This window comes from Trachypithecus francoisi, unplaced genomic scaffold (assembly GCF_009764315.1).
Source record: "Trachypithecus francoisi isolate TF-2019V2 unplaced genomic scaffold, Tfra_2.0 Lachesis_group14, whole genome shotgun sequence".
NCBI classification, from domain to species: Eukaryota; Metazoa; Chordata; class Mammalia; order Primates; family Cercopithecidae; genus Trachypithecus; species Trachypithecus francoisi.
The window spans coordinates 51,198,217-51,225,715 of NW_022681459.1; the positions used below are offsets into that span (position 1 = coordinate 51,198,217).

At 44.0% G+C, this 27,499-nt stretch overlaps 1 protein-coding gene across 1 annotated transcript in view; it reads left to right on the plus strand.

Annotated features, from left to right (window-relative positions):
* The window catches only part of SLC5A1 (solute carrier family 5 member 1), a 70,005-nt gene that overhangs the window by 30,621 nt on the left and 11,885 nt on the right, over positions 1-27,499 (plus strand). The window contains exons 6-13 of the mRNA XM_033233356.1: positions 382-441; positions 957-1,061; positions 15,199-15,304; positions 16,719-16,799; positions 18,077-18,297; positions 18,537-18,672; positions 19,548-19,655; positions 25,128-25,278. Of these exons, the coding sequence (XP_033089247.1) occupies positions 382-441; positions 957-1,061; positions 15,199-15,304; positions 16,719-16,799; positions 18,077-18,297; positions 18,537-18,672; positions 19,548-19,655; positions 25,128-25,278 (968 nt within the window). The remainder of the gene's footprint in view (positions 1-381; positions 442-956; positions 1,062-15,198; positions 15,305-16,718; positions 16,800-18,076; positions 18,298-18,536; positions 18,673-19,547; positions 19,656-25,127; positions 25,279-27,499) is intronic.

Consider the following 27,499-nt stretch of genomic DNA (forward strand, 5'->3'; position numbering starts at 1 on the left):
CTTGAACTCCTGACCTCTAATAATAATAGTAGTAGTAATAATAAATGTAATTATTTGTTATTACTATTATTGTTGTTATTAAAGCTCTCTAAATGGCATTTTACTCTGTGTAAACCAGGGAAGAGGTGAAGGAGAACCCAGTGTTCTTGCTGTGGCCCAGGGCTGTGATGGTGATGAGCAGCCTCCTGGGCTCCTCTCTGCTGTTTTCTAACTGCTATTTCCATGGGTCAGTTAGGCAGCAAAGGCCTTCTCCAGTCTCTAATGGCTCCTTAGGGGAAAACATGCTGGGTAATTTTTCTGCAGCAGCTGAGGGGCCCTTCAGGTGGCAGGGATGGGCTAAGGTTCCTCCTAGTTTGAGTCCACCTTTTGTGTTCATTTCAGGCCCTGGTTTTGGTGGTTGTGCTGGGCTGGCTGTTTGTCCCCATCTATATTAAGGCTGGGGTAAGTATCTGCTCTGTTATTTCATTTCCTGCTGGCAAATGTGTCTGTCAGCTTGGTCTTCCTAGAGGGCAGAGGAGACATTATGGGATAAATGGCAGAAAAATCTGTGGATTGGCTTTCACTCCCAGGTTATAAAATTTCTGACTGTCTGCAGTGGCATTATATATATATATATATCTCCTCCAGGGTATATATATATATATATATATATATATATATATATATACCTCCTCCAGGGCAAGGGTCTGGCTCCTTTCTGATGCCCAGTGACAGGTTTATTGGGCTGGGATAACATCTAGCTACTCCTACAGTGGTAGGGCATATGGGATTAAAATTAGCAAATGGCTGGAGGTCAGGGGCCATCTGGCCACCTCACAGACTTCCCTGGCCAGCAAAGGTTATGAATCCTTGACCACACTTCTGTGGCTCGTACACCAGGATGGTGTCACTGTTCTGTCTGCTCTGGGCCCTCTGGTCACTGTGGCTGGCAGTGACTTCCCTCACACCCCATGCAGGTGGTGACGATGCCAGAGTACCTGCGGAAGCGGTTTGGAGGCCAGCGGATCCAGATCTACCTTTCCATTCTGTCCCTGCTGCTCTATATTTTCACCAAGATCTCGGTAAGTCCACAGCCCCAGGGGGCTGGGCTGTCTCAGAAGCTGCCACTCTCATTCCTCATCACATGCTGCCCACCAAGAGGCGGCTCTATACATTCCTTTTTTTTTTTTTTGAGACAGAGTCTTGCTCTGTCGCCCAGGTTGGGGTGCAGTGGCCGAATCTCAGCTCACTGCAAGCTCTGACCCCTGGGTTTATGCCATTCTCCTGCCTGAGCCTCCCGAGTAGCTGGGACTACAGGTGCCTGCCACCTCGCCTGGCTAGTTTTTTGTATTTTTTAGTAGAGATGGGGTTTCACCGTGTTAGCCAGGATGGTCTCAATCTCCTGACCTCGTGATCTGCCCATCTCGGCCTCCCAAAGTGCTGGGATTACAGGCTTGAGCCACCGCGCCTGGTTGGCTCTATACATTTCTATTAACTTGGCCCCTTAAGCCTTCTTGCACCTTGGAGTAAAGTCCTATTTCTGCATTGAGGAGCCAATGGAGTTCAATGGAAATCTGTCCTCCACTGTGGTGCAGGTTGAAAACACAAACAGGTTTGTGACGGTTCAGGGAAAGCAGTTCTTAATAGTAAGATTAAAAGGGAGTTAGGGATAGAACTCTGTATGATCCAGCAGTCTCACTACTGAGTATATATCCAAAGGAATTGAAATTAATATATCGAAGAGGTATCTGTACTCCCATGTTCATTGCAGCACTATTCACTACAGCCAAGATATGGAATCAATGTAAGTCCCATTAACAGATGAATGGATAATATATACATGGTATATATACACAGTGGAATACCACTCAGCCTTAAAAAAGAAGGAAACGCTGTCATTTGCTGTGAACATGCTGTCTATGTTCATAATGTGGATAAACCTGGAGGACATTATGCTAAGTGAAATAAGCCAGGCACAGAAAGACAAATACAGCATGATCTCACTTGTATGTGGAATCTAAAAAAGTTAACTCAGAAGTAGAGTAGAATGGTGGTTACCAGGGTCTGGAAGTGGGGGGTGGGGAGTTGGGGAGATGTTGGTCAAAGGATACAAAATTTCAGTTAGATAGGAGGAGTAAGTTCAAGAGATCTATTGTACAACATGGTGACTACAGCTAATAACAATGTGTTTTGAAAGTCACTGAGAAAGCTGGGCATGGTAGTGTGTGCCTGTAGTCCCAGCAACTGAGGAGGCTGAGATGGGAGCCCCAGGGGTTTGAGGCTACCCTGGGCAATGTAGTGAGACCCTGCCTCTTTTTTTTTTTTTTTTTTTTGAGACGGAGTCTTGCTCTGTCGCCCAGGCTGGAGTGCAGTGGCCGGATCTCAGCTCACTGCAAGCTCCACCTCCCGGGTTTATGCCATTCTCCTGCCTCAGCCTCCCGAGTAGCTGGGACTACAGGCGCCCGCCACCTCACCCGGCTAGTTTTTTGTATTTTTTAGTAGAGACGGGGTTTCACCATGTTAGCCAGGATGGTCTCAATCTCCTGACCACGTGATCCGCCCATCTCGGCCTCCCAAAGTGCTGGGATTACAGGCTTGAGCCACCGCGCCCGGCCGACCCTGCCTCTTAAAAAAAAAGATTTTTAAGTATTTTCACCACAAAAAAAGATAAGTATTTGAGGTAATGTATATGTTAATTAGCTCAACTGAGCCATCCCATAATATATACATATTTTAAAATATGTATTACATGATAAATATATATAATTTTTATTTGTCAATTTTTTAAATAGGGGGAGTTAGGGATATCTAAGGGTTGGCCCCAACTTTAGAGGCAGGCGTGGGCCTTTGTGCCCTGCCAGTGTATAATCTGACTCTATGTGATACTTCTCACACACTTAAACACGAGAAGCCAGTGCCAAACTGGAAGGCATTGCTGAGATTCTGTCTTGTTTTATGGACAGATAAATGAAAACCCTGGAGTTGGAACGAACCTCTGAATCAGGAGTGGAACCCACGTCTCCGATTCTCAATTCACTGTTCTTTTCCCTGCACAAGGCTCCTGCTTTTTCTTGGAATCAGCTCTCTGGGCCTTTAATTGCTAACTCTCTGGGGAATTTTCTCTCTCTCTCTCTCTCTCTCTGTCTCTCTCTCTCTCTCTCTCTCTCTCTGAACCCAACCACTGGGGCTGCCCCTCTACCATTTAGCCTGCTGTACTTGCCAACCTAGAGCTGTAGGCCCGCTTTGCAGAACTGAGATTTCTCAAGGATTGGAGGGCCACTGGGGTACCTTTGAAAGCTGGGCAGAGCTCTTGGCTGACCTACTGGAGCAAACATTGTGTTTCTCCTCCTCCTCTTTGCTTCCTTTTCCTTCTTCCTTCTTTTTTCTTCTTCCTTCTACTTTCTTCTTCCTTTTCTTGAGACAGGGTCTTGCTGTATTACCCAGACTGCCAGACTGGAGTGTGTGGCATGATCATAGCTCAGTGCAGCCTCTACCTCCTGGGCTCAAGCGATCCTTCCACCTCAGCCTCTTGTGTAGCTGGGGCTACAGGTGTGTTCCACCATGCCCAGCTAATTAAAAAATTCTCTTGTAGAGATAGGGCCTCCCTATGTTTCCCAGGCTGGTCTCAAACTCCTGGACTCAAGCAATCCTTCTGCTTCAGCCACCTAAAGTGTCGGGATTATAGGCATGAGCCACTGTGCCCGACCTTGTGTTCCTTCTTTACTTCACGTTTTCTTCCTGGAAAGTGTTTAGGTCAATTCCTCTTGATTGTAAAACAAAACAAAGCAACAACAGCAAAAAACACACAAAACAACCAGGAAACCACTAAACTTCTGAGATATCTTTCTGACAGCCCAGAAGATGGAAGGAAGAGAAAAATTTGCTTATAGATTTCAGTGTGCATTTTTTTTGTCCCCAAGGTGACTGTCAGTCTGATAAAGGTGAAAGCAATGGTATAAAAAAAAAGAAAAGAAAATGTAAATGATAAGGAATAAAAGAAAGAAAATAGGACTTTGGTAAGAAAACTACCTTGGAGAATAATTGAAGAAGCTGGCTTCTAGTCTGTTCCCCTGCCCACACTAGTGGGTGACCTGGGGCAAACGTCATAAAAGCTCTTTAGAGCTTAGCTTCTTTATGAGTAAGATGGGGATAATAATTTCCGCCTTGCCTGGATCACTGGGTGTTGGTGAACATCCAGTGAATTTATTTGAAAACACAAAGTGTTCTTGAAATGTAAGATATAATGGTAATGAGGCCGGGCGCAGTGGCTCATGCCTGTAATCCCAGCACTTTGGGAGGCTGAAGCATGACGACTGCGTGAGGCCAGGAGTTTAAGATCAGCCTGGGCAACGTGGCGAGACCCTGTATCTACAAAAAGTAAAAAATATTAGCCAGGAATGGTGGTGTGCACCTGTTGTCACAGTTACTCAGGAGGCTGAGGCGGGAGGATCACTCGATCCCAGGAATTCAAGGTTGTGAGCTATGATCGCACCACGGCACTCCAGCCTGGGTGACATAGTGAAATCTTGTCTCTAAATAAATAAATAAATAAATAAAGATACAATGATCATGAACATGGTTGAGAGCCTTCAGCCCTCTCTGCAGGAAGCTCTCTGGGTTGCAGCAGGGCAGAGAGAAAGGTGGTGTTTTCTGAGATCACATAGGGAGTAACTCCAGCTTTTCCCCTTAGCCAGCAGTTGCAAAGTGCTCATCGCTCTATCAAAAGGGTTGTCTCGTTGCCTATGATCAATTTTTCTCCCTCTTGTTGTTCTCCCCTATCCTGCACCAAAGGCGAGATTGGTCCAATCTCAGTATCTTGCAAAAGATCTGCCCTGGCTGAGATGTGAGTTGGGTTGGATCTGAGTTGAACCATCTACTCTAGCTAGGTAGGGTTCTGAAAATATATTTGCTAGTGTTTCTATTTTCCTGATTAAAGTTGAGACAACAGCAACATTAAATAACATTTGCAATTTTTTTTATTATGGAAAATTTCAAACATACATCAGCAAAGACAGAATAGGATAACAAGCACTCATGGACCTAACACTGATCACTTAGCTTTAACAATTATCAACATTTTGCCATTTTTGGCTCATCTATCCTCTTCAAATTTTTTTCCCAGTAGTAGTTTATTTTATTTTATTTTTTCCAACTTTTATTTTAGGATCGGGATGCATGTACAGGTTTGTTATATGGTTAAATTGCATGTCACGGGAGTTTGGTGTATAGATTATTTTGTCACCCAGGTCATTAGCATAATACCCGATAGTGTTTTGTTCCTCACCCTTCTCCCATCCTCTGCCCTCAATAAGCCCCAGTGTCTATTGTTCCCTTCTTTGTGTCCATGTGTACTCAGTGTTTGGGTCTTACTTATAAGTGAGAACATGCAGTATTTGGTTTTCTGTTCCTGCATTAATTCTATTAGGATAATGGCCTCCAGCTGTATCCATGTTGCTGCAAAGGACGTAATCTCATTCTTTTTTATGGCTGCATAGTATTATGGTGTATATGTGCCACATTTTCTTTATTCAGTCCACCACTGATGGGCATGTAGGTTGATTTCATGTCTTCACTACTGTGAGTGGTGCTCAGCAGTATTTTAAATCAAATCTCAGATACCACGTGATTTAACCGTAAATTCTTCAGAATGTACCTTTGACTTTTAAAAAATACAACCATTGTGCTATTATCATATCTAACAAAATTTACAGTAATTTCTTAATTTAGATAGTTTAATACCTGGCCCATATCAAGATCTTCCTAATCATCTCAAAAATGTTTTCTTACAGTTAGTTTGTTTGAATAAGGATCCGAACAAAGTCTAGATCACATTGCATTTGGTTCTTTCTTTAAAGGAAATATACATATATAGGTCTTCAGCCTACTACAGTTATTTTTCCCTTTTACATTATTACCTTCCTGTCCTAGCCTACATGAATAAACATTTTTTTATTGGGTTACATGTCTATTTGTTGTTCAGTTGTGAAAGTTCTTTATATATTCTGCATGCTAGACCCTCATCAGATATATGACTTGCAAAGAATTTTTTCCCATCCTGTAGGTTGTTTTCTCACTTTCTTGATTATGTCCTCTGATGCACAAAGGTTTTAAATCTTGGTGAAGTTCAATTTATCTATTTTATCTCTTGTTGCTTATGCCTTTGGTGTCATTTCTAAGAATCCATTGCCAAATCTAAGGTCATGAAAATGTACCCCCTTGTTTTCTCCTTAGAGTTTCATAGTTTTAGTGCCTATATTTAGGACTTTGATCCATTGCGAGTTAATTTATGTGTATGGTATGGCCATGTGCCACCACCATGCCCAACTTCATTCTTTTGCATGTGGATATCCAGTTCTCTCAGCACCATTTTTTGAAAAAATGATTGTTTTCCCACTGAGTGGTCTTGCACATAAGTTTTTACTGAACTTGGTGAAAACATGCTCTTGCTGATAATGCTGTTAAGGTTTTGTCTTGGAGTTGGGGCCAACACCTAGGAATAGCGCTGCCTCCTTGTGTAGCTTCCTGACTCACACCGCTTCTGCCCTTGACCCATGCCTTTGTGCTTTCTCCACTAACGTCATAATTCAGCCTCATTTACTTTCTCCTTCTCTGCTTCAGGGTTGGTGTTTTTGTTTTTGTTTTTTAGATGTAGTTTCACGCTCATTGCCCAGGCTGGAGTGCTGTGGCACGATCTCGGCTCACTGTAACCTCCACCTCCCGGGTTCAAGTGATTCTCTTGCCTCAGCCTCCTGAGTAGCTGGAATTACAGGCATGCAACACCATGCCCTGCTAATTTTTGTATTTTTTTTAGTAGAGATGGGGTTTCACCATGGTGGCCAGGCTGGTCTCGAACTCCTGACCTCAGATGATCCACTCACTTCGGCCTCCCAAAGTGCTGGGATTACAGGTGTGAGCCACTGTGCCCGGCCCCCAGGTTGGTTTTTAGTTGTAAGATGAAAAGCCTGGGCTTTCCCATTTTATTTTGTTAGAGACCCATGTGCAGAGCCTGGACTGAGAAATGCTGGGAAGGCTAGAGAAATAGGGCTTTGGCTTCCTGAGGAAGGGCAGTGCATCCGTCTAAGAATAATAAAAGGTAATGTGAGCAGGAGGATGAGGAGGTCAGACTGCAATGAGCAGGAGGGTGGTACCTGTCTACTGTGCATGCAGAGAAGGGTGCTGGGCCTCCCCTTCTCCCAGGCAAGTGTCCTCCAAGTCCACAGTTCAAGCAGGTGAAAGTCTGTGGACTGCAGTTGCCATGGTAAGAGCACTCTTTGTCCTCAGAGCTGGTGCAGGGGTGGCAGGGGTGGTCATATAAATAAATTAGGTGCCCAACCTCTCTCCCTGCCTTCTCTATCACCTCACCTATTTTTCAAGTTACTGATTAAACCTTCTTGGACTTGGGAGCCCCCAGGGAGCCGAGGGACAGCCTCTTTTAGCTCAGATCCGGATGGAGCCCATCCCCCAGGAGCCTGCTGTTTCTAAATTTGGCTTTTGAATTATATCTGTTGTGGGCTGTTCCCTGTGTGTGTGATTTTTGGGGCTCCTTACCCTCCTCACCCTCCTGCTCACATTCCCTTGTCTCTTCCTGGACAGATGCACTGTCCTCCCTCAGGAAGCTGAAGCCTGATTTCTCCAGCCTTCCCAGCATTTCCCAGTCCAGGCTCTGCACACTGGTCAGGCTTTTCATCTTATAATTAAAAACTAACCTTGAAGGAGAGGAGGAGAAAGTGAAGGAGGCTGAATCATTATTTAGTGGAGGCCATGACCAACATTATACTTACTCCATCCATTGCCCAAGACCAGGGATCCCTTGACAAACACATAAGAAGTTTGATAGCTGCCCTCTATTTAGTGCCAGTCTCTTCATTTAGTCTCCAATAGGGGTTTTACTTACACCCTCTCCAGTTCTCAGAAGAGTACAGCATGGGTAGGGATTTATATTATTTATTTGTTTGTTTACTGAGATAGTATTATTTACTAATAGAAAACAAATAAATAGTATTTCTATTATTTATTTGTTTGTTTACTGTTGCCCAGGCTAGAGTGCAGCGACATGATTATGGGTCAGTGCAACCTTAAACTCGTGGGCTCAAGTGATCATCCTGCCTCAGCCTCCTGAGCAGCTGAGACTACATCCATGTGCCACCATGCCCAGCTATTTTTTTTTACTTATTTTTATTTTTAGAGATACGGTCTCACTATGTTACCCAGGTTAGTCTTGAACTTCTTGCCTCAAGTGATCCTCTTGCCTTGACCTCCCAAAGTGCTGGGATTATAGGTGTGAGCCACCACATCTAGCTGGGATTTTTATTTTCTTTTCCATTTTATGGGAGAGAAAACTGAGTCTCAGAGAAGTTAGGTAATTTTCCCCAAATTACACAGCTGTTACGTGGCAAAGCCAGGACTTGGACCAGGGTCTCTCCAGTGCCAAAGTCTGTCCTCAGAGTTCTGCCCTGTGCTTGGATGGGATGAAGGCATAGAATGAGGGGATGGGATAGATCATGTGGTCTTATGTCCTGCACTTTCATTTTACAGATGGGGAAACTGAGGTCCAGACAGGGGAAGGGACTATGAGGGGCTAAAGGAGCAGAACTGGGATGAGAAGCAGATTTCCTGACACTGAATCAAACCTCTTGACATTATATGCCCTACCTTCTAAGTCTTTCGTTCTTCCAGTACAGAGTGGGTTAGCATTCAAGACCCTGGGAAAAATGAAGACAGCCAGTTAAATGAGCCTCACAATATAAATGAGTTGCCAACAGTAGGATTTGAGAGGACTGTGAGGAGAGAACATCAGCTGCACACTGGGTATATGAAGGATCTGAAGGAGGAACATCTGGACAGAGGGTAGGGTAGGGAGGGATGCAGACAGGCAAGGCTTTGTCTTTGTAAATTCCGCTGGTTTTAGGTTCACCATGGGTCACGAAGCATGAAGTTTAAAAAATAATTACATCGATATCAACTGTACTTTCTAGAAGCTCACTTCAAGACACACAGGAATGCAGGGCTCATGGACAAAAGAAAATAACTATTCATTAACATAATATGGTGATAAGGCATTTATACTGCACACAAACTAAGATTCATCAATTGTATGTGTGTGTGGAAGGGCACAGATGGTTTGTGATGGGTGAGAAGAGAGGAGGGATGGTGTGAGATTCCCATCCAGAGAGCAACCAACCAGGGACCTGCCACGAAGGCTTGGGAAGAATGTAGGGATCCAGTGGGGGTATAATTAATGGGAGAGAGGAGAAAGTACAGGGCATTGTAGCTGCAGAGCCCAGATATGGCCCAGACCACTGGGCAGCTGTGATGTGGAGCCTTGGCTATGGCTACCATCTTTTGGTCTCATATTTTTGGGCTCTGAGACTCAGAACTGATTGTCCTTCCATGAGCTCCTGAATTTTATTGGCTCCCTTGAGCACCAGCCTTATCAAGCTCTGAGAAGCATTCCATTCTGTAAAATTTCCTGGCATGTGCACTTATGCAAATGTGCACAATCCCTGGAGATAAAGCCTCAGATTTTATGACTTACACGTGATGACTGAATGTTCATGTCCCCGTCTGTTTCCTGGGGCTGTTATCACAGATCACAGCCACAATAAATGTTTACAGCAATTCTGCTGTCCATTTTGGATCCTTGGGTGAAATGAAGAGCTTTGGCTTTTGCTTAAGATTTGAAGGCTCATTCCCGGGGCCGCTCACTTTCACAAGTGGAAAGAGAAATGTGAGTAATGGGGCTTCACCATCTGAAACCGCGAGGCTAGGCAGGATTTATCGAGTGCTCAAATACATCTTGGTTAGGACCAGAATGGACAGCAAACACACGCATATAAAATCACTGGATCTCAAAACATCGGAGCCAAGGTGAAGCAACATGCCCAAAGCTCCCAATCAGAGACTCAGTTACTTGCAGATGCTTTCCAACTGGGGTCTGTATTTTTATTCCCCATGAGTCCCATGGACATTGTTCAGCCAAATTTTCGAAGTGATGGGAACAACACCCCTGGGCTAAATCCAACACATGATCTATTTTTGTAAGTAAAGTTTTACTGGAGCCCAGCCAAGACCATTGTTTGTGTTGTCTGTGGCTGCTTTTATGCTTTAATGGCAGAGTGTGACAGAGACAGTAAATGCAAAGCATAAAACATTTACTCCTGGGCCCTTTACAGAAAAAGTTTGCCAATCCTTGACCTAGAGGACCATAATTTTTTTATTTCACTTCAAGTTGGTTTTGCTTAGCAGCGTTGGAGACATTTTCTTCTTTCCCTTCCGTCTCCCCTTTCCCCCTCTCTCCCCTTCCTTCCTTCCTTCCTTCTCTCCCTCCCTCCTTCCCTCCTTTCCTTCACTCCCTCCTTCTCCCCTTTCTCTCTCTTCCTCTGTTACCTTCCCTTTCTTTCCTTCCTTCCCCCCCTTCCCTCTCTCCCCTTTCCTTCGCTCTCTTCCTTTCCCTTCGTTTCCCCTTCTTCCTTTCACTCTCTCTTTCCTTCTCTTCCTTCCCTTTCCTTTCCCTCCCTCCATCCTTCCCCCTACTCTCTTTTAAGGGCTAACATTAGTTTAGGGAAAGAGCAATCTGGGATAAGCTGTGAAACAAATGGTCTCATAGGATTACAGGACAGTTCTTTTATATCAAAGGTGGTTCTGTATTCCCTATACAGTCCCCTATTTTTATAAATAAAAAATTTAATGAAATACTTCAAACATACAGGAATGCAGAAAGAATACAGCAAACACCCTTATATCCACCACTCAGATTTTATAGATCTTAACAATTTATTATCTGTAGAAAAGAAATATAACATTACAGATACAGTTGAAAACCTATTTATACCCTTTCTTGGTCTCATTTTCCTCTTTCCTGAAAGGTGAATGCTGTCTTGAACTTGGTATGGATTCTTCTAGTCTATGTTTCTATATTTTTACTACATATGTATGGGTACCCAGATAGCGGTAAAGAATATATTCTATTTTAAAATTTCTGCTCCCTGCACTTTTGAAACTGTAGGAAAAATGTAACATTGGCATTTAAAAATCTTGGGGTGGGAGATGCCCACTGGAACTGTAATACCAATATTTTCATATTTTGGCCTTGTTCAAATTGTGTGTATTCTTTCACAAAGTTGCAATTAGAATATGCGCACCATTTTGTTGCCTTCTTCCCACCTGAACCATCAAATTGTAAACATTGTTCTAGTTTCAATTTTCATAATTATTATTTTAGGGGCTGCAGAACATAGTGTTGACATATAATTTTTAGAAAGCCATTTAAAAATCCTCTCATGGACAAAAATCTCTTGACAGTGGTCACTTTTGGGCTACTTTTACTTTTCAGTGTGTAACTTCCATGGTTTATTTATTTATTTTTTATTTTTATTTATTTTTGAGACAGAGTTTTGCTCTGTCACCCAGGCTAGAGTGCAGTGGCACAATCTCGGCTCACTGCAACCTCTGCCTCCCAGGTTCAAGCAATTCTCCTGCCTCGGCCTCCCTATTAGCTGAGACTGCAGGCATGCACCACCACACCTGGCTAATTTTTATATTTTTAGTAGAGACGGGGTTTTACCATGTTGGCCAGGCGGGTGTCTCAAACTCCTGACCTCAAGGGATCTGCCTGCCTCAGCCTCCCAAAGTGCTGGAATTACAGGCATAAGCCACTGTGCCTGGCCTGTGTTGTTTATTTTAACCCCCCCAACATACATTATTTTATTTGAGATTTTATTTTAAAAGTAAATTAAAAACTTTTTTGTTGTTGTTAAAAAAGACCTTGCTGGCTGAGCATGGTGGCTCAGGCCTGTGATCCCAGCACTTTGGGAGGTTGAGGTTGGTGGATCACAAGATCAGGAGATTGAGACCATCCTGGCCAACAGGGTGAAACCCTGTCTCTACTAAAATACAAAAAAATTAGCCAGGCGTGGTGGCACGCACCGGTAGTCCCAGCTACTCGGGAGGCTGAGGCAGGGGAGTCACTTGAACCTGGGAGATGGAGGTTGCAGTCAGCCGAGATCGCACCACTGCACTCCAGCTTGGCGACAGAGCAAGACTCTGTCTCAAAAAAAAAAAAAAAGGAAAAAGACCTTGCTCTCTGTAGAAAAAAATTCCAGAAAGGAGGTCCCTTACTTGTCAATATTGTTTTGAGGATCAAAATAATGCATGTGCCTAAAAGTCCTTGGTAAACTGTAAAACTCTCTGAACATGAAGAAAACAAAAATACAAAAAACAAACAAACAAACAAACAAAACCCCTAGTGGGTTTGTTTGGCAGCTAGGAAGAACCAAAGACTAATGTCAGAGCACCCAGACTGCAGTGGCCTTGCTCAGCTGGAGTCACCTATATGAGCTTAGCTAAGGTATTCCCAGCCTGGCCTTTGGCATGCCAACAGCAGAATTCATCTCCGAAGCCAGAATGACTCATGTGAGGAAGAATTTGTCCTAGGTTTCTTCAATTCACCAGGGAGCTTTCCTTAGAATTCTTTATCTGGGCCGGGCGCGGTGGCTTACGCCTGTAATGCCAGCACTTTGGGAGGGCGAGGCAGGTGGATCACAAGGTCAGGAGATCGAGACCATCCTGGCTAATATGGTGAAACCCGGTCTCTATTAAAAATACAAAAAATTAGCCAGGCATGCAGGAGGCTGAGGCAGGAGAATGGCGTGAACCCGGGAGGCGGAGCTTGCAGTGAGCCGAGATCACGCCACTGCCCTCCAGCCTGGGCAACAGAGTGAGACTCCGTCTCAAAAAAAAAAAAAAAAAAAAAAAAAATTCTTTATTTGTACTGTTAGAAGGAAATAGAGTATCATAAAAACAACATTTCTATTAGCCCAACACTTTACAGAAGTCTTTGAGGTCCTTTATAGCATTATCTTAGAACTTATGTGTTACTTCTTTGTGACTAATGACAGCAAGGCACATATTAATGAGGGTATCACAGTCTACTATGGCGTGTTGTCATACAGCATTAAAAATTAACTACTCTGGAAAATCAACCAACCAAGGGCAGTTTAAAGGCAGTATCAGCTTTGTAATCTTTTCCTAGCTTATTTACACTTATTAGCTAATCCACCAAATCAAAAGTGTGTGCATTTAACAGAATTTCAGTGCAATCAGTGAATGGGGCCCCTTGAATTTAAGAACCTTTATGGGACTGTACAGAGGCATGAGAGGAGAGGGACCAGCATTATACATACTCATTACAATTTCAAGTGGCCCAGTGTGCCGAGTCAGGAAGAAGTGGCCATTTCACCTTTGGCAAGACTTATGCACCACAGGGGACCCTTCCTCCTCTTGGGCTACTGCAGAGGGCAAGGCAGAATGGAAGCGGTCCAGGACCCAGGAGGAGAATGCTTTCCTCACTGCTGACCTTTCCCACTTCCAACCACTGAGAATCGCAAGCCCCTGGAGCCAGGACTTCCTGCATAAACACGAAGACACTGAGAATTAAAGAGGGGAAATGTTTTGCCCAAAGGCTTGCAGGCCTAGAGTGGCGGCACTGGGGCTAAAATGCTGGTTTTTCTGACTGCTAGCTCCAGGGAGAGAGGAGTTTCTTTCTAACTCACCATCTCTCCTCCCACCTCCTGGCTCTGCCTTCCCTCCACCAGGAAAGACAGTAACACTGGGAACCCTGGGTGAGAGAATCTTCAGGGGAGGTCTGGGCAGAGGGGAATTAAGGCATCAGGTCCTCAAAAGGCCCACCTTGGGGGAGGGGGTCGAATCACCCTCCAGGGCTCACGTGTTAGCTCAGAAGCATGGAGTTGGTATTAGATGTGCTTTCTGCTAACTAACCGAGGGAGGGAATAGGAGATTCTCATAGGAGGGACAGGCAGGTGTGGTGGGAAACCTGAAACACTGGAGGGCCCTCAGGAACAGCAATGCGATGGGGACTGGGAAATGGGACTAGAGAGGAGATGCAAGATGTAAGAGGAGATGTGAGAAGTGAGAGTCCAACCCTACTGGCCCATCCCCAAGGCTCTGTCTGGGCATTGTTTGCATGCCGTGAAATGTTAGGATTTGTGCAGTGAAACAGCTCGTGCATTCATTCCATCTAGGGGAAGTCCAGTTTCTTCCACACCTGGAGATTTGGAAACAAAAGACTCAGCTGGGCGCAGTGGCTCCGCCTGTAATCCCAGCACTTTGGGCAAAGCAGGCAGATCACGAGGTCAGGAGTTCAAGACCAGCCTAACCAACATGGTGAAAGCCTGTCTCTACTAGAAGTACAAAAATTAGCTGGGTGTGGTGGCACACACCTGTGATCCCAGCTATTCAGGAGGCTGAGGCAGGAGAATCGCTTGAACCCAGGAGACAGAGGTTGCAGTGAGCTGAGATCACGCCACTGCACTCCAGCCTGGGCGACAGAGTAAGACTCCGTCAAAATAAATAAATAAATACAGTAAATAAAAAAGACTCACCATGATCATCCCTTAATACTACCCTCCCTGGTATTGTTTTGGAGATGACATGAACCTGTATTTGGGGTGATCCTGGTGCTCTCTGCTGGTTTATATGAGCAACTGCATCATCCCGCCAGGTAGAAGGTTCATTAAGAGACAGGAAGGAGGAGAAATGGTGAAGGTGGAAGAACTGCATCAAGAATTCAGGAGTGAAGAGGGAGCAGTTCTCCCAAAAATTACATGAAATAATCTAAATAAAACCAGCATGTACCAAGGCTGCTACGTAAGAGGTGCTTGGTGATGTTCTGGTTGTGTTTGAGTCAAGATGGACTGCATCTGGGTTGGGGAGTTAAAATTACAAACTTGCTAAGTTTCTCCCCACTCCTGCGGGGGCTGGTGTTTCTCACCAGGACTCAGACTTGCTTTTGGGAACGAGCTCCGATAAACCTGTGTACACTGAGGTGCAAAAGATGGACAATAGCTCAGAACAACAGTCTACAGGTGACTTGCAAGGAACATCTAAGTGTTAATAGTTGTTTCTTGGCAAAAATAGTTCCATAGTTCAATGAGTTTGTGAGATGTCATGTACCATGTTCCCTACCTGGGGATGACCGTACATGGCGTATATTAAAGGCTCAGAAAAGTTGTGTGGCGAAGAAACTGCCTTAACTCTGTTTAGCATTTTACAGACCTTTTTGACTATGGAATTCTTTTTCTCATAGAACACCTATTATCATCTTGAATAAAGGTTGCTTGGAAAATCAGGAACAGAGAGACCATAGGCCCTGTAGGCAGCTGACCTCTCTCCCTCCTAACTCTGCCTCTTCTCTCTTTCCAGGCAGACATCTTCTCGGGGGCCATATTCATCAATCTGGCCTTAGGCCTGAATCTGTATTTGGCCATCTTTCTCTTATTGGCAATTACTGCCCTGTATACAATTACAGGTGAGTCCATTCAAATAAACCAGCACCTCAAACCCAGTTCGGGATTAGGCACTAGTGAAGGATAAAGGGAAGTAGGAGAGGTGTTTTTTCCTCCTGAGGAGGAGACATACTCAGGTAACAGTTTGGGATTGCGGTATTTGCTTAGTCCCCACTCACAGACCCTACAAGTTATACGAGTGGTTTCAGAAACCTGTGGTGTTGGCTGGGATAGTCAGGGCAGCTTCTCACAGGAGTGCATGCAGAGCTGGGCCCTGTGGGTTGCAGAGATGACTTAGCTAAGGTGGGAGAATCAGGGCAGTGGCAGGTGCAAAAATAAGTGAGCACAAGGGGAATGGAGACAGGTTGGGCATGCAGATGCTCTTGGCTGGAGGAGGGTGGCCACTGAAGGATCCTGTGTGGGTTTGGGGGGACCATACAGCTTGATAGTTCAAATGAGGTCACAGTATAGGGGCTCTGAAAGCCAGACAGAGGCCTTGGATTTGATGTGTCAGGGACTGGGAACCCCTGTAGGGAGGGAGAAAGGAAGTGACTCACATACAGAGGTTTTAGAGGAAGACTCAACTGGTGACCCAAGAAGCTAGTGCTTGAATAGCAATCGGGCTCCTTTGCAGAGGGGTCACTCTGCCTCCTTGGCGAGGGTGGGAAGGATCAGCTTTAGCACTTGCTGCTTGACTGGAGCCCCACAGCTTTGGGGACTAATAAAAAGGTAGACATAGAAGTGGCCCGTTGGCCGGGCACGGTGGCTCAAGCCTGTAATCCCAGCACTTTGGGAGGCCGAGACGGGTGGATCACGAGGTCAGGAGATCGAGACCATCCTGGCTAACACTGTGAAACCCCGTCTCTACTAAAAAATACAAAAAACTAGCTGGGCAAGGTGGCGGGCGCCTGTAGTCCCAGCTACTCGGGAGGCTGAGGCAGGAGAATGGCGTGAACCCGGGAGGCGGAGCTTGCAGTGAGCTGAGATCCGGCCACTGCACTCCAGCCCGGGCGACAGAGTGAGACTCCGTCTCAAAAAAAAAAAAGTGGCCCGTTGAAATGTGCCAATTTGGTGATGTCCCACCATCTCCACAGCTAACTCTTTGCTCCTCCTTGCCTTGTGTGTGGAAGGTGCTTCCTCTTACCACAGAGAAGCCATCTCCTTTGAGCCATCTTCTGGCTCAAAAGGGTCACACCAGACTCCCCTCAAGTAGGGAGAAGCATTCGCTACTTCTATGACAGGTGGAGCTGTGGGAACATGCTGAGTAGCAGAATACTGTAACAGGACGAGAGGGTGAAGGAAGGAAAGGCAGACGGACGACTGCAGCGGTGTTCTTAGAAGGCCAGCAGGAAGTAGAAGGTGGAGAGTGGGGAAGGAAGCAGGTAGACAGGTTGCCCTCCACACGAGGTCAGATGTGTTGTCTTCTTGCCTGCTTAGGGGGCCTGGCGGCAGTGATTTACACGGACACCTTGCAGACGGTGATCATGCTGGTGGGGTCTTTAATCCTCACTGGGTTTGGTAAGTGGGGCCAGGGCAGGCTGAGGAGGTGGGAGCAGAGGTAGAGGGCCTCAGGAATAGAAAGGCAAGTCCAGCCTCTCTACCTGTTGCCAGACTAGGCAGTGAGCTGAGGAGTGCTCTGCCCTTCCAAAGGGAGGGTCCAGCCCAGATGGGCTGTCATAGTTGAGTATGCAGGGTCAGCTTCCTCATCTCTGGAAGACTGAGGTTGGGTCTGGTCCTGGATTTTCTGCTGCTCTCTTTCACCAGTCTGGGCTAGTGGCTGTGCTGTAAGCCTGTGAAAACATAGTGTTCTGTTTGCAGAGAAACTGGGCAGAAAAAGGATAAGGCTAAATATCCATCAAGCTAAATCTATTCAAATGTTATGTCTTCCATCTTAGGCTATATCTTATCTACATTTTGATGTCAAATGTCCTTTTATGAATTGTTGATAGTGGGTGATAATGTTCCTTTTAATGCCCTTATTTGGCAAAATTAAAAACTTGGCTCCTCAGTGTTGGCCTGCCAATTAATTTTTTTTTTTAACTCGTCTATGAAATCTTAAAGACAAGACTGGAGAACCTAGGTAAGGGTACTTATTATGGGAAGATAGAAAGTACATTTTATTTCTAGGTGCTCAAGGCCCACTGTGTATCCTGTAAAGACTCGTATTTGCTCTTCTCTCTTCTGTTTTCTAAGGACTTTCATTTGGTTTTTCCCAGCAGGCCCTGGGTGTTAGCAAGGCAGGCAGTGGAATGACTTATTCAAGGACACACAATTGAGAGGTGGCAGGTTCCGGATTTCTCACCCATTCTCTGTCCATCCCACCACACTGCTGGGTCCAGGGGTGGTAGGTGTGGGTCCGAGGTCCCAAAGGCCACTGTGTGTGTCTAGGTCTGTGTGTCTCTAGGTCTGAGTCCAAGGCTCCAAAGGCCATGACTGACAGCAGAGGGTGAGAGAAAAAAACAGAGTCTTTGTATGTGGTCCCAAACCAAGGTCTTTCTTTGATTAATAAAAGTCTCTTCCCTTTTATAAAGAGGTTTACAGTTGGAACACTATTACAAATTATTGCTTTGGTCTCCATAATAGCCCCTGAGCGGGCTGGGCAGGGCTACTAATCTTATTCTATGGATGAGAAAGCTGAGGCCCAGAATGGGAAGGTGACTTGCCCAAGGCTACTCAGTGAGGGCTCTGTTTGTGAGTTGGGTCCTCTCAGTTTCTCAGGCATCTATGGAAAGAAAGAAGCTGCTATGAAGAGCTGAAGGTTTCAGAATGCTCATTTCTGTACCGATGTTTTCCAGCTTTTCACGAAGTGGGAGGCTATGACGCCTTCATGGAAAAGTACATGAAAGCCATTCCAACCATGGTTTCTGATGGCAACACCACCTTTCAGGAAAAGTGCTACACTCCGAGGGCCGACTCATTCCACCTCTTCCGAGATCCCCTCACGGGAGACCTCCCGTGGCCTGGGCTCATCTTTGGGATGTCCATCCTTGCCCTGTGGTACTGGTGCACAGATCAGGTACCCAAGCTGGATGTGTGGGACGGACAGAGTCTTCCCCAGGGCGCTACAGGAACTCCTGTCTGTCTGTGGTTTGTAGGGTTGGGACAGGGAAGGGAGAGCTCAGTGGTTTGTGAATTGCCACGCCCCAGTGATACAGGAGTGCCAGGTCAAGGACCCAGGATGGTGAAGCTGGGAAGTGCAAGGGTGTCACAGGGTCTCTGGTCTGCATACCTCCCTTACTGGGCTTTTTCTGGCAGGTCATTGTGCAGCGCTGCCTCTCAGCCAAGAATATGTCTCACGTGAAGGCCGGCTGCACCCTGTGTGGGTACCTAAAGGTGCTGCCCATGTTCATTATGGTGATGCCAGGAATGATCAGCCGCATTCTATACACAGGTAATAACTTCTGCTGGACCCACAGGCCACTCTCCCTTTTTCTGTCTGCAAGTCACTTCTAAAGCTCTATAGCTTTCAGCTTCCTTTTTTTTGTTTCTTTTTTTTTTGAGGCCAGGTTTCACTCTGTCACCCAGGCTGGAGTGCAGTGGTGTGATCACAGCTCACTGCAGTCTCCAAATGTAACTCCTGGGCTCAAGTGACATTCCTGCTTCAGCCTCCTGAGCAGCTGGGACTACAGGTATGTACCAGCATGCCTGCCTCATTTTTAATTTTTTTTTTTGTAGCAATGGGAATTTGTTATGTTGCTCAGGCTGGTCTTGAACTCCTGGCCTCAAGTGATTCCCCTGCCTTGGCCTTCCAAAGTGCTGGGATGATAGGCATGAGCCACCATGCCTGGCCCTCTTATTTGTTATGGTCATATCCAAGCATTATTGTTTCTGTGCTAGACGTGAGCAACTTGAGGAAACTTTTGGAATTGTCTTTCCTGGTCTCTTATGTTGACAATTGTTTTCTCCTTTTTTTTTTTTTTCAAATCTTCTAAAGTTATGACATGCCTCCAGGTCACTTCTCCCTGATAGTATTTGCTCAACTGTTGCTCAATCTCTTGCTCCTTCCCTCCCACCCTGAACGGTTCTTTGGTTCCTTTCCTCCTTTTCCTAGAAATTGTCTTTCTTCCTTAGTCAGAGCTCATCAATGTGTAAGGGCCAGCAGGGCGGGGCAGGCACCAAAGGGCTCTGTGGAGAGCTGCACTCCCACAGAACCACTTCAGGGCCTTGGAAAGGAATATCCTGTTTGAAACCTTGTTTTAAGAAGGTGAATTTTGGAAATATTTCCCCAATGTCTGCTTGCTGACGTGGCTCTTCATCTCTTCCCAGACAAAATTGCCTGTGTCGTCCCCTCAGAATGTGAGAAATATTGCGGTACCAAGGTTGGCTGTACCAACATCGCCTATCCAACCTTAGTGGTGGAGCTCATGCCCAATGGTAAGAGTCTTTCTTGGGAGGCTGGTTGGGTTTAGGCACCACCTAGATTTCTGCGGACCTTCTGGGCAAAGCCGTTTCTTAGCTGGGGGGTTAGGAGGGAAAGCATCATTGTGGGTGTCCTCAGCATTTGGACATGTCCTTTCTGAGTGGGAAGGAGACATATGACTTGGTTGGGTTCTATGAGTTCTGGGACTTGCTCATCAGTCAGACTTGGCAAGGAGATATCTGAGCACTTGATAGAGAAAAACATGACTTTTCCATACTCATATAGAATGTCTTTCAAAGCTCTCCAACAGTGGATGTAAATTAGCACACTCTTTATGGAAAACTGGATGGTGGTCCCTCAAAAAATTAAAAATAGAACTACCATATGGTCTAGCAATCCCATGACTGGGCATATAGCAAATGAAATGAAATCAGTGTTTTGAAGAGGTATCTGCTCTCCCGTGTTCACTGTAGCATTGTTCACAATAGTCAAGATGTGGAATCAACATAAGTGCCTATCAGTGAATGAATGGATGAATGGATAAAGATGTAACATACAGTATATACACAATGAGATACTATTCAGCCTCGAAAAGAAGAAAATTATGTCATTTATGACAACGTAAATGAACCTGGAGAACATTATGTTTAGTGAAATAATTTAGACTCAAACAAATACCACATATTCTCACTTATATGTAGAGCCTTAAAAAGTCAAATTTGTAGAAGCAGAGTAGAATGGTAGTTACTAGGGGTTGGTGTGGGGATCTGGGAAGATGTTGGTCAATGGATACAAAATTTCAGTTAAGAGGAATGAGTTCAAGAGATCTATTGTACAACATAGTGACTATGGTTAATAGCAATGTATTATACACTTGAAAATTGCCAAGAGTAGATTTTAACTGTTCTCATCACAAAAAATGATAAATATGTAAGGTAATGCATATATATGCTGATTAGCTCAATTGAGCTAATGTATAGATATTTCAAGCATCATATTGTACACCCTCAATATATACAACTTTTACTTGCCAATTAAAAAATATTTTTAAAAAACTCTCCAACAGATGTTAACAAGAAGGCTTGAACTAGGTCCAAGGGGTTTTACCTGGAGAATGAATTGACTTTTATGCTCTTCCAAGGAAACACATGGGGAAAGAGGCAAGATTTCAGCTCTAGGATGAGGGGGTCTGAGGCAATAGATGGATGGGATTCAAGGTGGCTTGTCACCATAAAGAATCTGTTTTCCTAGGAGACTGAGTGAGTACTTAGCTGTGACTCCCAAATAGCTAGAGTTTTGTAGTTGACCTGTGGGATTATAGTCATGTTTCAGAAAAATCTCCGAATTCTGGCTCAAGTGATACAAATCTGGCTGGGGGTTAGGTTAGGGGGTTTCAGGAGAACAAAACCTCAAAGTTATTACTTAGAAAAATTTAAGATAAACCTATAAAATTGTATTACTGAAAAGAAACTTAAGAGACTAGTCAAATCCCTTCATTTTACAGTGGGGGAAACGGAAGCCAACAGAGGGGAAGTGAGTTTTCCAGGGCCAGGCAGGAACATGGTGTCTGGCATTTGGCCTGCTTAACGCTGCTCAAGACTGGAATAGAGGAATTCGGGAGAGTCTTTTAAAAAGTTAAAAAACTACAAACTTCATGCATGACTTTGGGCAAACCACTTGCATTTCAATTATATAAAAATGGGAGTAGTAGTTAACTAGTCTACTGAGCTGGGCTGCTTATTCATTAAAGTTACAATTAGCAGGAGTCATAGTGACTCTTCTAAAGTTCTGGCATGGATTGCACTGGCCTCTGTGGAGTGTTTATGTTATTCCTTTAGGGGGCAGACCCTCCTAGTGAGGACTGGAGCTCTAAACATTATGCGGGAGTGGAGTGTGCACAACAGAAAGATGTGTGGCATGCAGAACAAAATGCCGCGCTTCCCTGTGCCATTGCCAGTCCTTCCTTGTGGCTGTAATCTGGTTTCAGTAAATACTGCATTCCTGCCGGGCGCGGTGGCTCAAGCCTGTAATCCCAGCACTTTGGGAGGCCGAGATGGGCGGATCACGAGGTCAGGAGGTCGAGACCATCCTGGCTAACATGGTGAAACCCCGTCTCTACTAAAAATACAAAAAATTAGCCGGGCGAGGTGGCGGGCGCCTGTAGTCCCAGCTACTCGGGAGGCTGAGGCAGGAGAATGGCGTGAACCTGGGAGGCGGAGCTTGCAGTGAGCTGAGATCTGGCCACTGCACTCCAGCCTGGGCGACAGAGCGAGACTCCGTCTCAAAAAAAAAAAAAAAAAAAAATACTGCATTCCTTTTTTTTTTTTTTTTGAGATGGAGTCTTGCTCTTATCACCCATGCTGGAGTGCAATGGCGTGATCTCGGCTCACTGCAACCTCCGCCTCCCAGGTTCAAGCAATTCTCCTGCCTTAGCCTCTGGAGTAGCTGGGATTACAGGCACCTGCCACCATGCCCAGCTAATTTTTTTGTATTTTTAGTAGAGAAGGGGTTTTACCACGTTGGCCAGGCTGGTCTCAAACTCCTGACCTCAGGTGATCTACTTGCCTGGGCCTCCCAAAGTGCTCAGATTTACAAGTGTGAGTCACCACGCCCAGCCTACTGTATCCCTTAATGACCTCCCTGTGCTAGACTAAATAGATATTTTCCATTCCTCACCTTATTGGACCCCTCAGTGGCATTCGGCATTATCGATCACTCATCCTTCTTGAGCTGTTCTTTTCTCTTGAATTCCATCATACTGTATATTCCCCTGTTTGTCTTTTTAAATTTTCCCTATCCTCTCTGGCTGCTCCTTTTCATTCCATTTGCAGATTGAGCCTCCTCCACTCAGCAAGTAGGTGATCCTCCTACCAATCCACATCAACTTGTGTCTATTTTGTCTTCTACTATACATCTCTCTATTTTTTCTTCTGTAACCCTAGTCTGGTAGACCATTATGTTTTGCCTGGACCACTGTAAAATTATGTTCAGCAAATATTTGTTGAGTAAATAAATGAATGGAGTCTGATAAGAGCGTCATACAGAGTGGAAAGTTCTATCCCAGCTTACCAATTTCAAGGCAAAGTAACCCTGAACAAATGGCCGAGCTAGGGCTGAAACCCTTCCTACTAACTCCTTGAAATGGACCTTTATCAACTGAAAAATGAGATAATTGGACTTGATGATCTTTATAACTTCTGTATCTCTGATAGTTTGTGATCTACACTACACAAACTCAGAGCCATTTAAAAAAACCTCCCAATAAATGACAAAATAATTAGAATAGGCAGCATTTATACTTCATCTTGCAAGGCTGTGAGACCATAAATTATTAAAAGATATAAAACTTAAGAGGAATGACAGAATCATGTTCCAAAAAGATCTCAAGAGGCATGAATGCTGACTCAGATCTAACAAGCTGAAGTTTAACAGAGGTGTAAGTGAAGTTCTAAACATGTGAGTCTCCTAAATGCAGTTAGATATGAATATAGAGAAGAGAGAGTTGAAGGGAACATGAGTTGTCTTTGAATATGTGAAAGATGGCAAAATGGATAAGGGGTAAGACCTGTTCTGTTGGGTACCATGAGAACTACATTTGATGCTATAGAGAGGTAGATTTCAGCCTACTCAGAACTGTCTGAGGGCAGGTTCCCTGTAGGGTAGGAGATTTCCTGTTGCTGTAGAGTTAGGCAGCGGAAGTGTTGTGGAAGGGATTCATGTATCAGATGGATGATAGGTCTAGGTGATCCTAAGGTTACTTTTACTCCTGAGACTGTAAAACTCTTGTTAGTGGGTCCTCAGCTTGGCCTGGTCTTCTAGCCCCAGCAGGTACTCCCCTTGCACTCCTTGGTATGGGAAGAATAGTAGAGATTATAGCCAACCAGGCTTGCCATAATTGGGAAAACTTTAATAACAAGAGTTCCATATTCTGATTTGGGAAGGTGTAGTATTCCATATTCTGATTTGGGAAGGTATCCCTGTTTAACACGTCAAAAATGAGGCCTAGAGCTTCATGTAACTTGCTTAGGATCAGAGTTAGAAATACAGCCTTGTCTTTAAAAAAAAAAAAAAAAAACTTAATTGAGCTTAAATTCACCTACCCTACAATTCCCTCATTTAAAATGTACAATTCAGTGGTTTTTTAAGTATATTCACAGAGTTGGGCAAGCATTACTGAAATAAATTTTAGAAAATTTTTGTCACGCCATAAAGAAATCCTATACCTGCTAATGAAATGAGCAGTCTCTCCTTATTTCACCCCAACCTCCCAGTCCTTGGCAACCACTAATATACTTTCTGTATTCCTAGATTTGCATATTCTGGATATTTCATATAAATAGAATAATATGTGTTTTTTTTGTGACTTGCTTCTTTTACTTAACATAATGTTGGCAAGGTTCATCTGTGTCACAGCATGTATTTTTATGTCATTCCTTTTTGTTGATGAATACTATTCCATCACGTTTACCCATTTGTCAACTGTTCATGTATTTTGTTTATCCACTTATCATTTGGTGGACATCTGTGTTGCTCCTCCTTTTTGGGATTATAAGTAATAATATTACAAACATTAATGTATGAGCTTGTAAGTGGACATATGTTTTCATTTCTCTTGAGTAGAGAGAAATGAAATTCCATCTAGGAATGGAATTGATGGGTAATATGGTAGCTGAATGCTTAACCATTTGAAGAACTGACTGACCCAGACTATTTTCTGCAGTGGCTGTACCATTTTACATTCCTGCCAGCAATATATGAAGGTCCCCATTTCTCCACATCTCCACTCACACTTGTTATTTCTGTTTTTTAAAAATTTATTATTATAGGTATCCTAGTGGGTACAAAGTATTAACCCATTATGACTTTGATTTGAATTTCCCTGATGTTAAGCATATTTTCATGTTACTATTGGCTATCTGTATAGCTTTGGAGAAGTGTGTATTCAGATCCTTTGGCATTTTAAATTGGGTTATTTGTCATTTTATTATTGAATTTTATATGTTCTATATACTAGACCCTTATCAGATATATGATTTGCACGTATTTTCTCCCAATCTGTGGATGTCTTACTTTCTTGAGAGCCTGATCTTTTGAATCATAGTTTAAATCTCTTTGTTATATCATAAATATTTCAGGTGAGAGACCTTATAAAAATCCCCTCAGATGGAAACACACATACACTCACTCTCACACACACACACCCCATCACCTTCACCATCACCACTATCATCATCGTCGTCCAGTTGCAAAGTATTCACCTCAAGTATGTTGTGTCTCCGGCTCTCTGTGGCTGCTATGGGCTTGTAATGGGCTAATAAATTTAAAGCCATAGACCACTTTTTAAAGCTTCTAGTCTTTTTGGGGAGATAAATTGGATAACATGGCATGGTTTCAGAAGGCAAGCAAACCTTGAGTTCTCATATATTTTCCAAGTACGAAAGAGCTGAAGGTGCTGTATGTGCCACTCAAAACTCTTTCTCTTCCAGGACTGCGAGGCCTGATGCTGTCAGTCATGCTGGCCTCCCTCATGAGCTCCCTGACCTCCATCTTCAACAGCGCCAGCACCCTCTTCACCATGGACATCTACACCAAGGTCCGCAAGAGAGCATCTGAGAAAGAGCTCATGATTGCCGGAAGGTAAATGCGGCTTCCCCCATGCCACAAAAGCTTGAATGATTGGAGAGGTTCCATCTGTGTTACCCCTCAAGCTAGGGAAGGTTGGCAGATACCTGGGTAGAATGGGAATAATTTCTGTGGCTGGTTATATTTGTCATTTGGTGGCATTTAACTTTATTTATTCTTTTTAAATGTTTTATTTCCATTCATGTTTGGGAAACAGCTGGTATTTGGTTACATGAGTAAGTTCTTCAGTGGTGATTTGTGAGATTTTGGTGCACCCATCACTTGAGCATTATACACTGAACCCAATTTGTAATCTTTTATCCCTCACCCCCTTCCCACCCTTTTCCCGAGTCCCCAAAGTCCATTGTATCATTCTTTTTTTTTTTTTTTTTTTTTTTTTTGAGACGGAGTCTTGCTCTGTCACCCAGGCTGGAGTGCAGTGGCCAGATCTCAGCTCACTGCAAGTTCCGCCTCCCGGGTTCACGCCATTCTCCTGCCTCAGCCTCCCGAGTAGCTGGGACTACAGGCGCCCACCACCTCGCCCGGCTAGTTTTTGTATTTTTAGTAGAGACGGGGTTTCACCGTGTTAGCCAGGATGGTCTCAATCTCCTGACCTCGTGATCTGCCCGTCTCGGCCTCCCAAAGTGCTGGGATTACAGGCTTGAGCCACCGCGCCCGGCCCATTGTATCATTCTTATGCCTTTGCAACCTCATAGCTTAGCTCCCACTTGTAAGTGAGAACATATGATGCTTGGTTTTCCATTCCTGAGTTGCCTCACTTAGAATAAGTCTTCGGTTTCATCCAGGTTGCTGAGAATGCCATTAATTCGTTCCTTTTAATGGCTGAGTAGTATTCCATCGTATGTATATATACACCATAATTTCTTTATCTACTTGTTGATTGATGGGCATTTGGGCTGGTTCCATATTTTTGCAGTTGTGAATTGTGCTGCTATAAACATGCATGTGCAAGCATCTTTTGTCTGTAATACCTTCTTTTCCTCTGGGTAGATACCCAGTAGTGGGATTGCTGGATCAAATGGTAGTTCTACTTTCAGTTCTTTAAGGAATGTCCATACTGTTTTCCATAGTGGTTGTATTAGTTTACATTCCACCAACAGTGTAAAAGTGGTCTTTTCACCACATCCACACCAACATCTATTTTTTTGATTTTTAAATTACAGTCATTCTTGAAGGAGTAGGTGTATTTTTTTCCTTGCTAATTTGTTTGAATTCTTTTGTAGATTCTAGATGTTAGTCTTTTGTTGGAAGTATAGATTGTGAAGATTTTCTTCCACTCTGTGGGTTGTCTGTTTACTTTGCTGACTGTTCCTTTTGCTGTGCAGAAGCTCTTTAGTTAAGTCCCACCTATTTATCTTTGTTTTTGTTGCATTTGTCTTGGGTTCTTGGTCGTGAAGTCTTTGACTAAACCAATGCCTAGCAGGGTTTTTTCTGACGTTATCTTCTAGAATTTTTATAGTGTCAGGTCTTAGATTTAAGTCCTTGAATTATCTCGAGTTGATTTCTGTATAAGGTGAGAGATGAGTATACAGTTTTATTCTCCTGCATGTGGCTTGCCAATTATCCCAGCACTATTTGTTGAATAGGGTGTCCTTTCCCCACTTTATATTTTTATTCGGTTTGTCAAAGATTAGTTGGCTCTAAGTATTTGAGTTTATTTCTGGGTTCTCTATTCTGTTTCACTGGTCTCTGTGCCTATTTTTATATCGGTACCATGCTGTTTGGGTGGCTCTGGCCTTATAGTATAGTTTAAAGTCAGGTAATGTGATGCCTCCAGATTTGTTCTTTTTGCTTAGTCTTGCTTTGGCTATGCAGGCTCTTTTTGGTCCCATGAGAATGTATTGTTTTTTCTAGTTCTGTGAAGAATGATGGTGGTATTTTGATGCGAATTACATTGAATCTGTAGACTGCTTTTGGCAGTATGGTCATTTTCACAATATTGGTTCTACCCATCCATGAGCATGGGATGTGTTTCCATTTGTTTGTGTCATCTGTGATTTCTTTCAACTGTGCTTTGTAGTTTTCCTTGTAGACGTCTTTCACCTCCTTGGTTAGGTATATTCCTAAGTCTTTTTTTCTTTTTCTGTCTTTTTTTTTTTTTTGCAGCTATTGTAAAAGGGGTTGAGTTCTTGATTTGATTCTCGGCTTGGTCACTGTTGACGTGTAGCAGAGCTACTGATTTGTGTACATTAATTTTGTGTCCTGAAACTTTGCT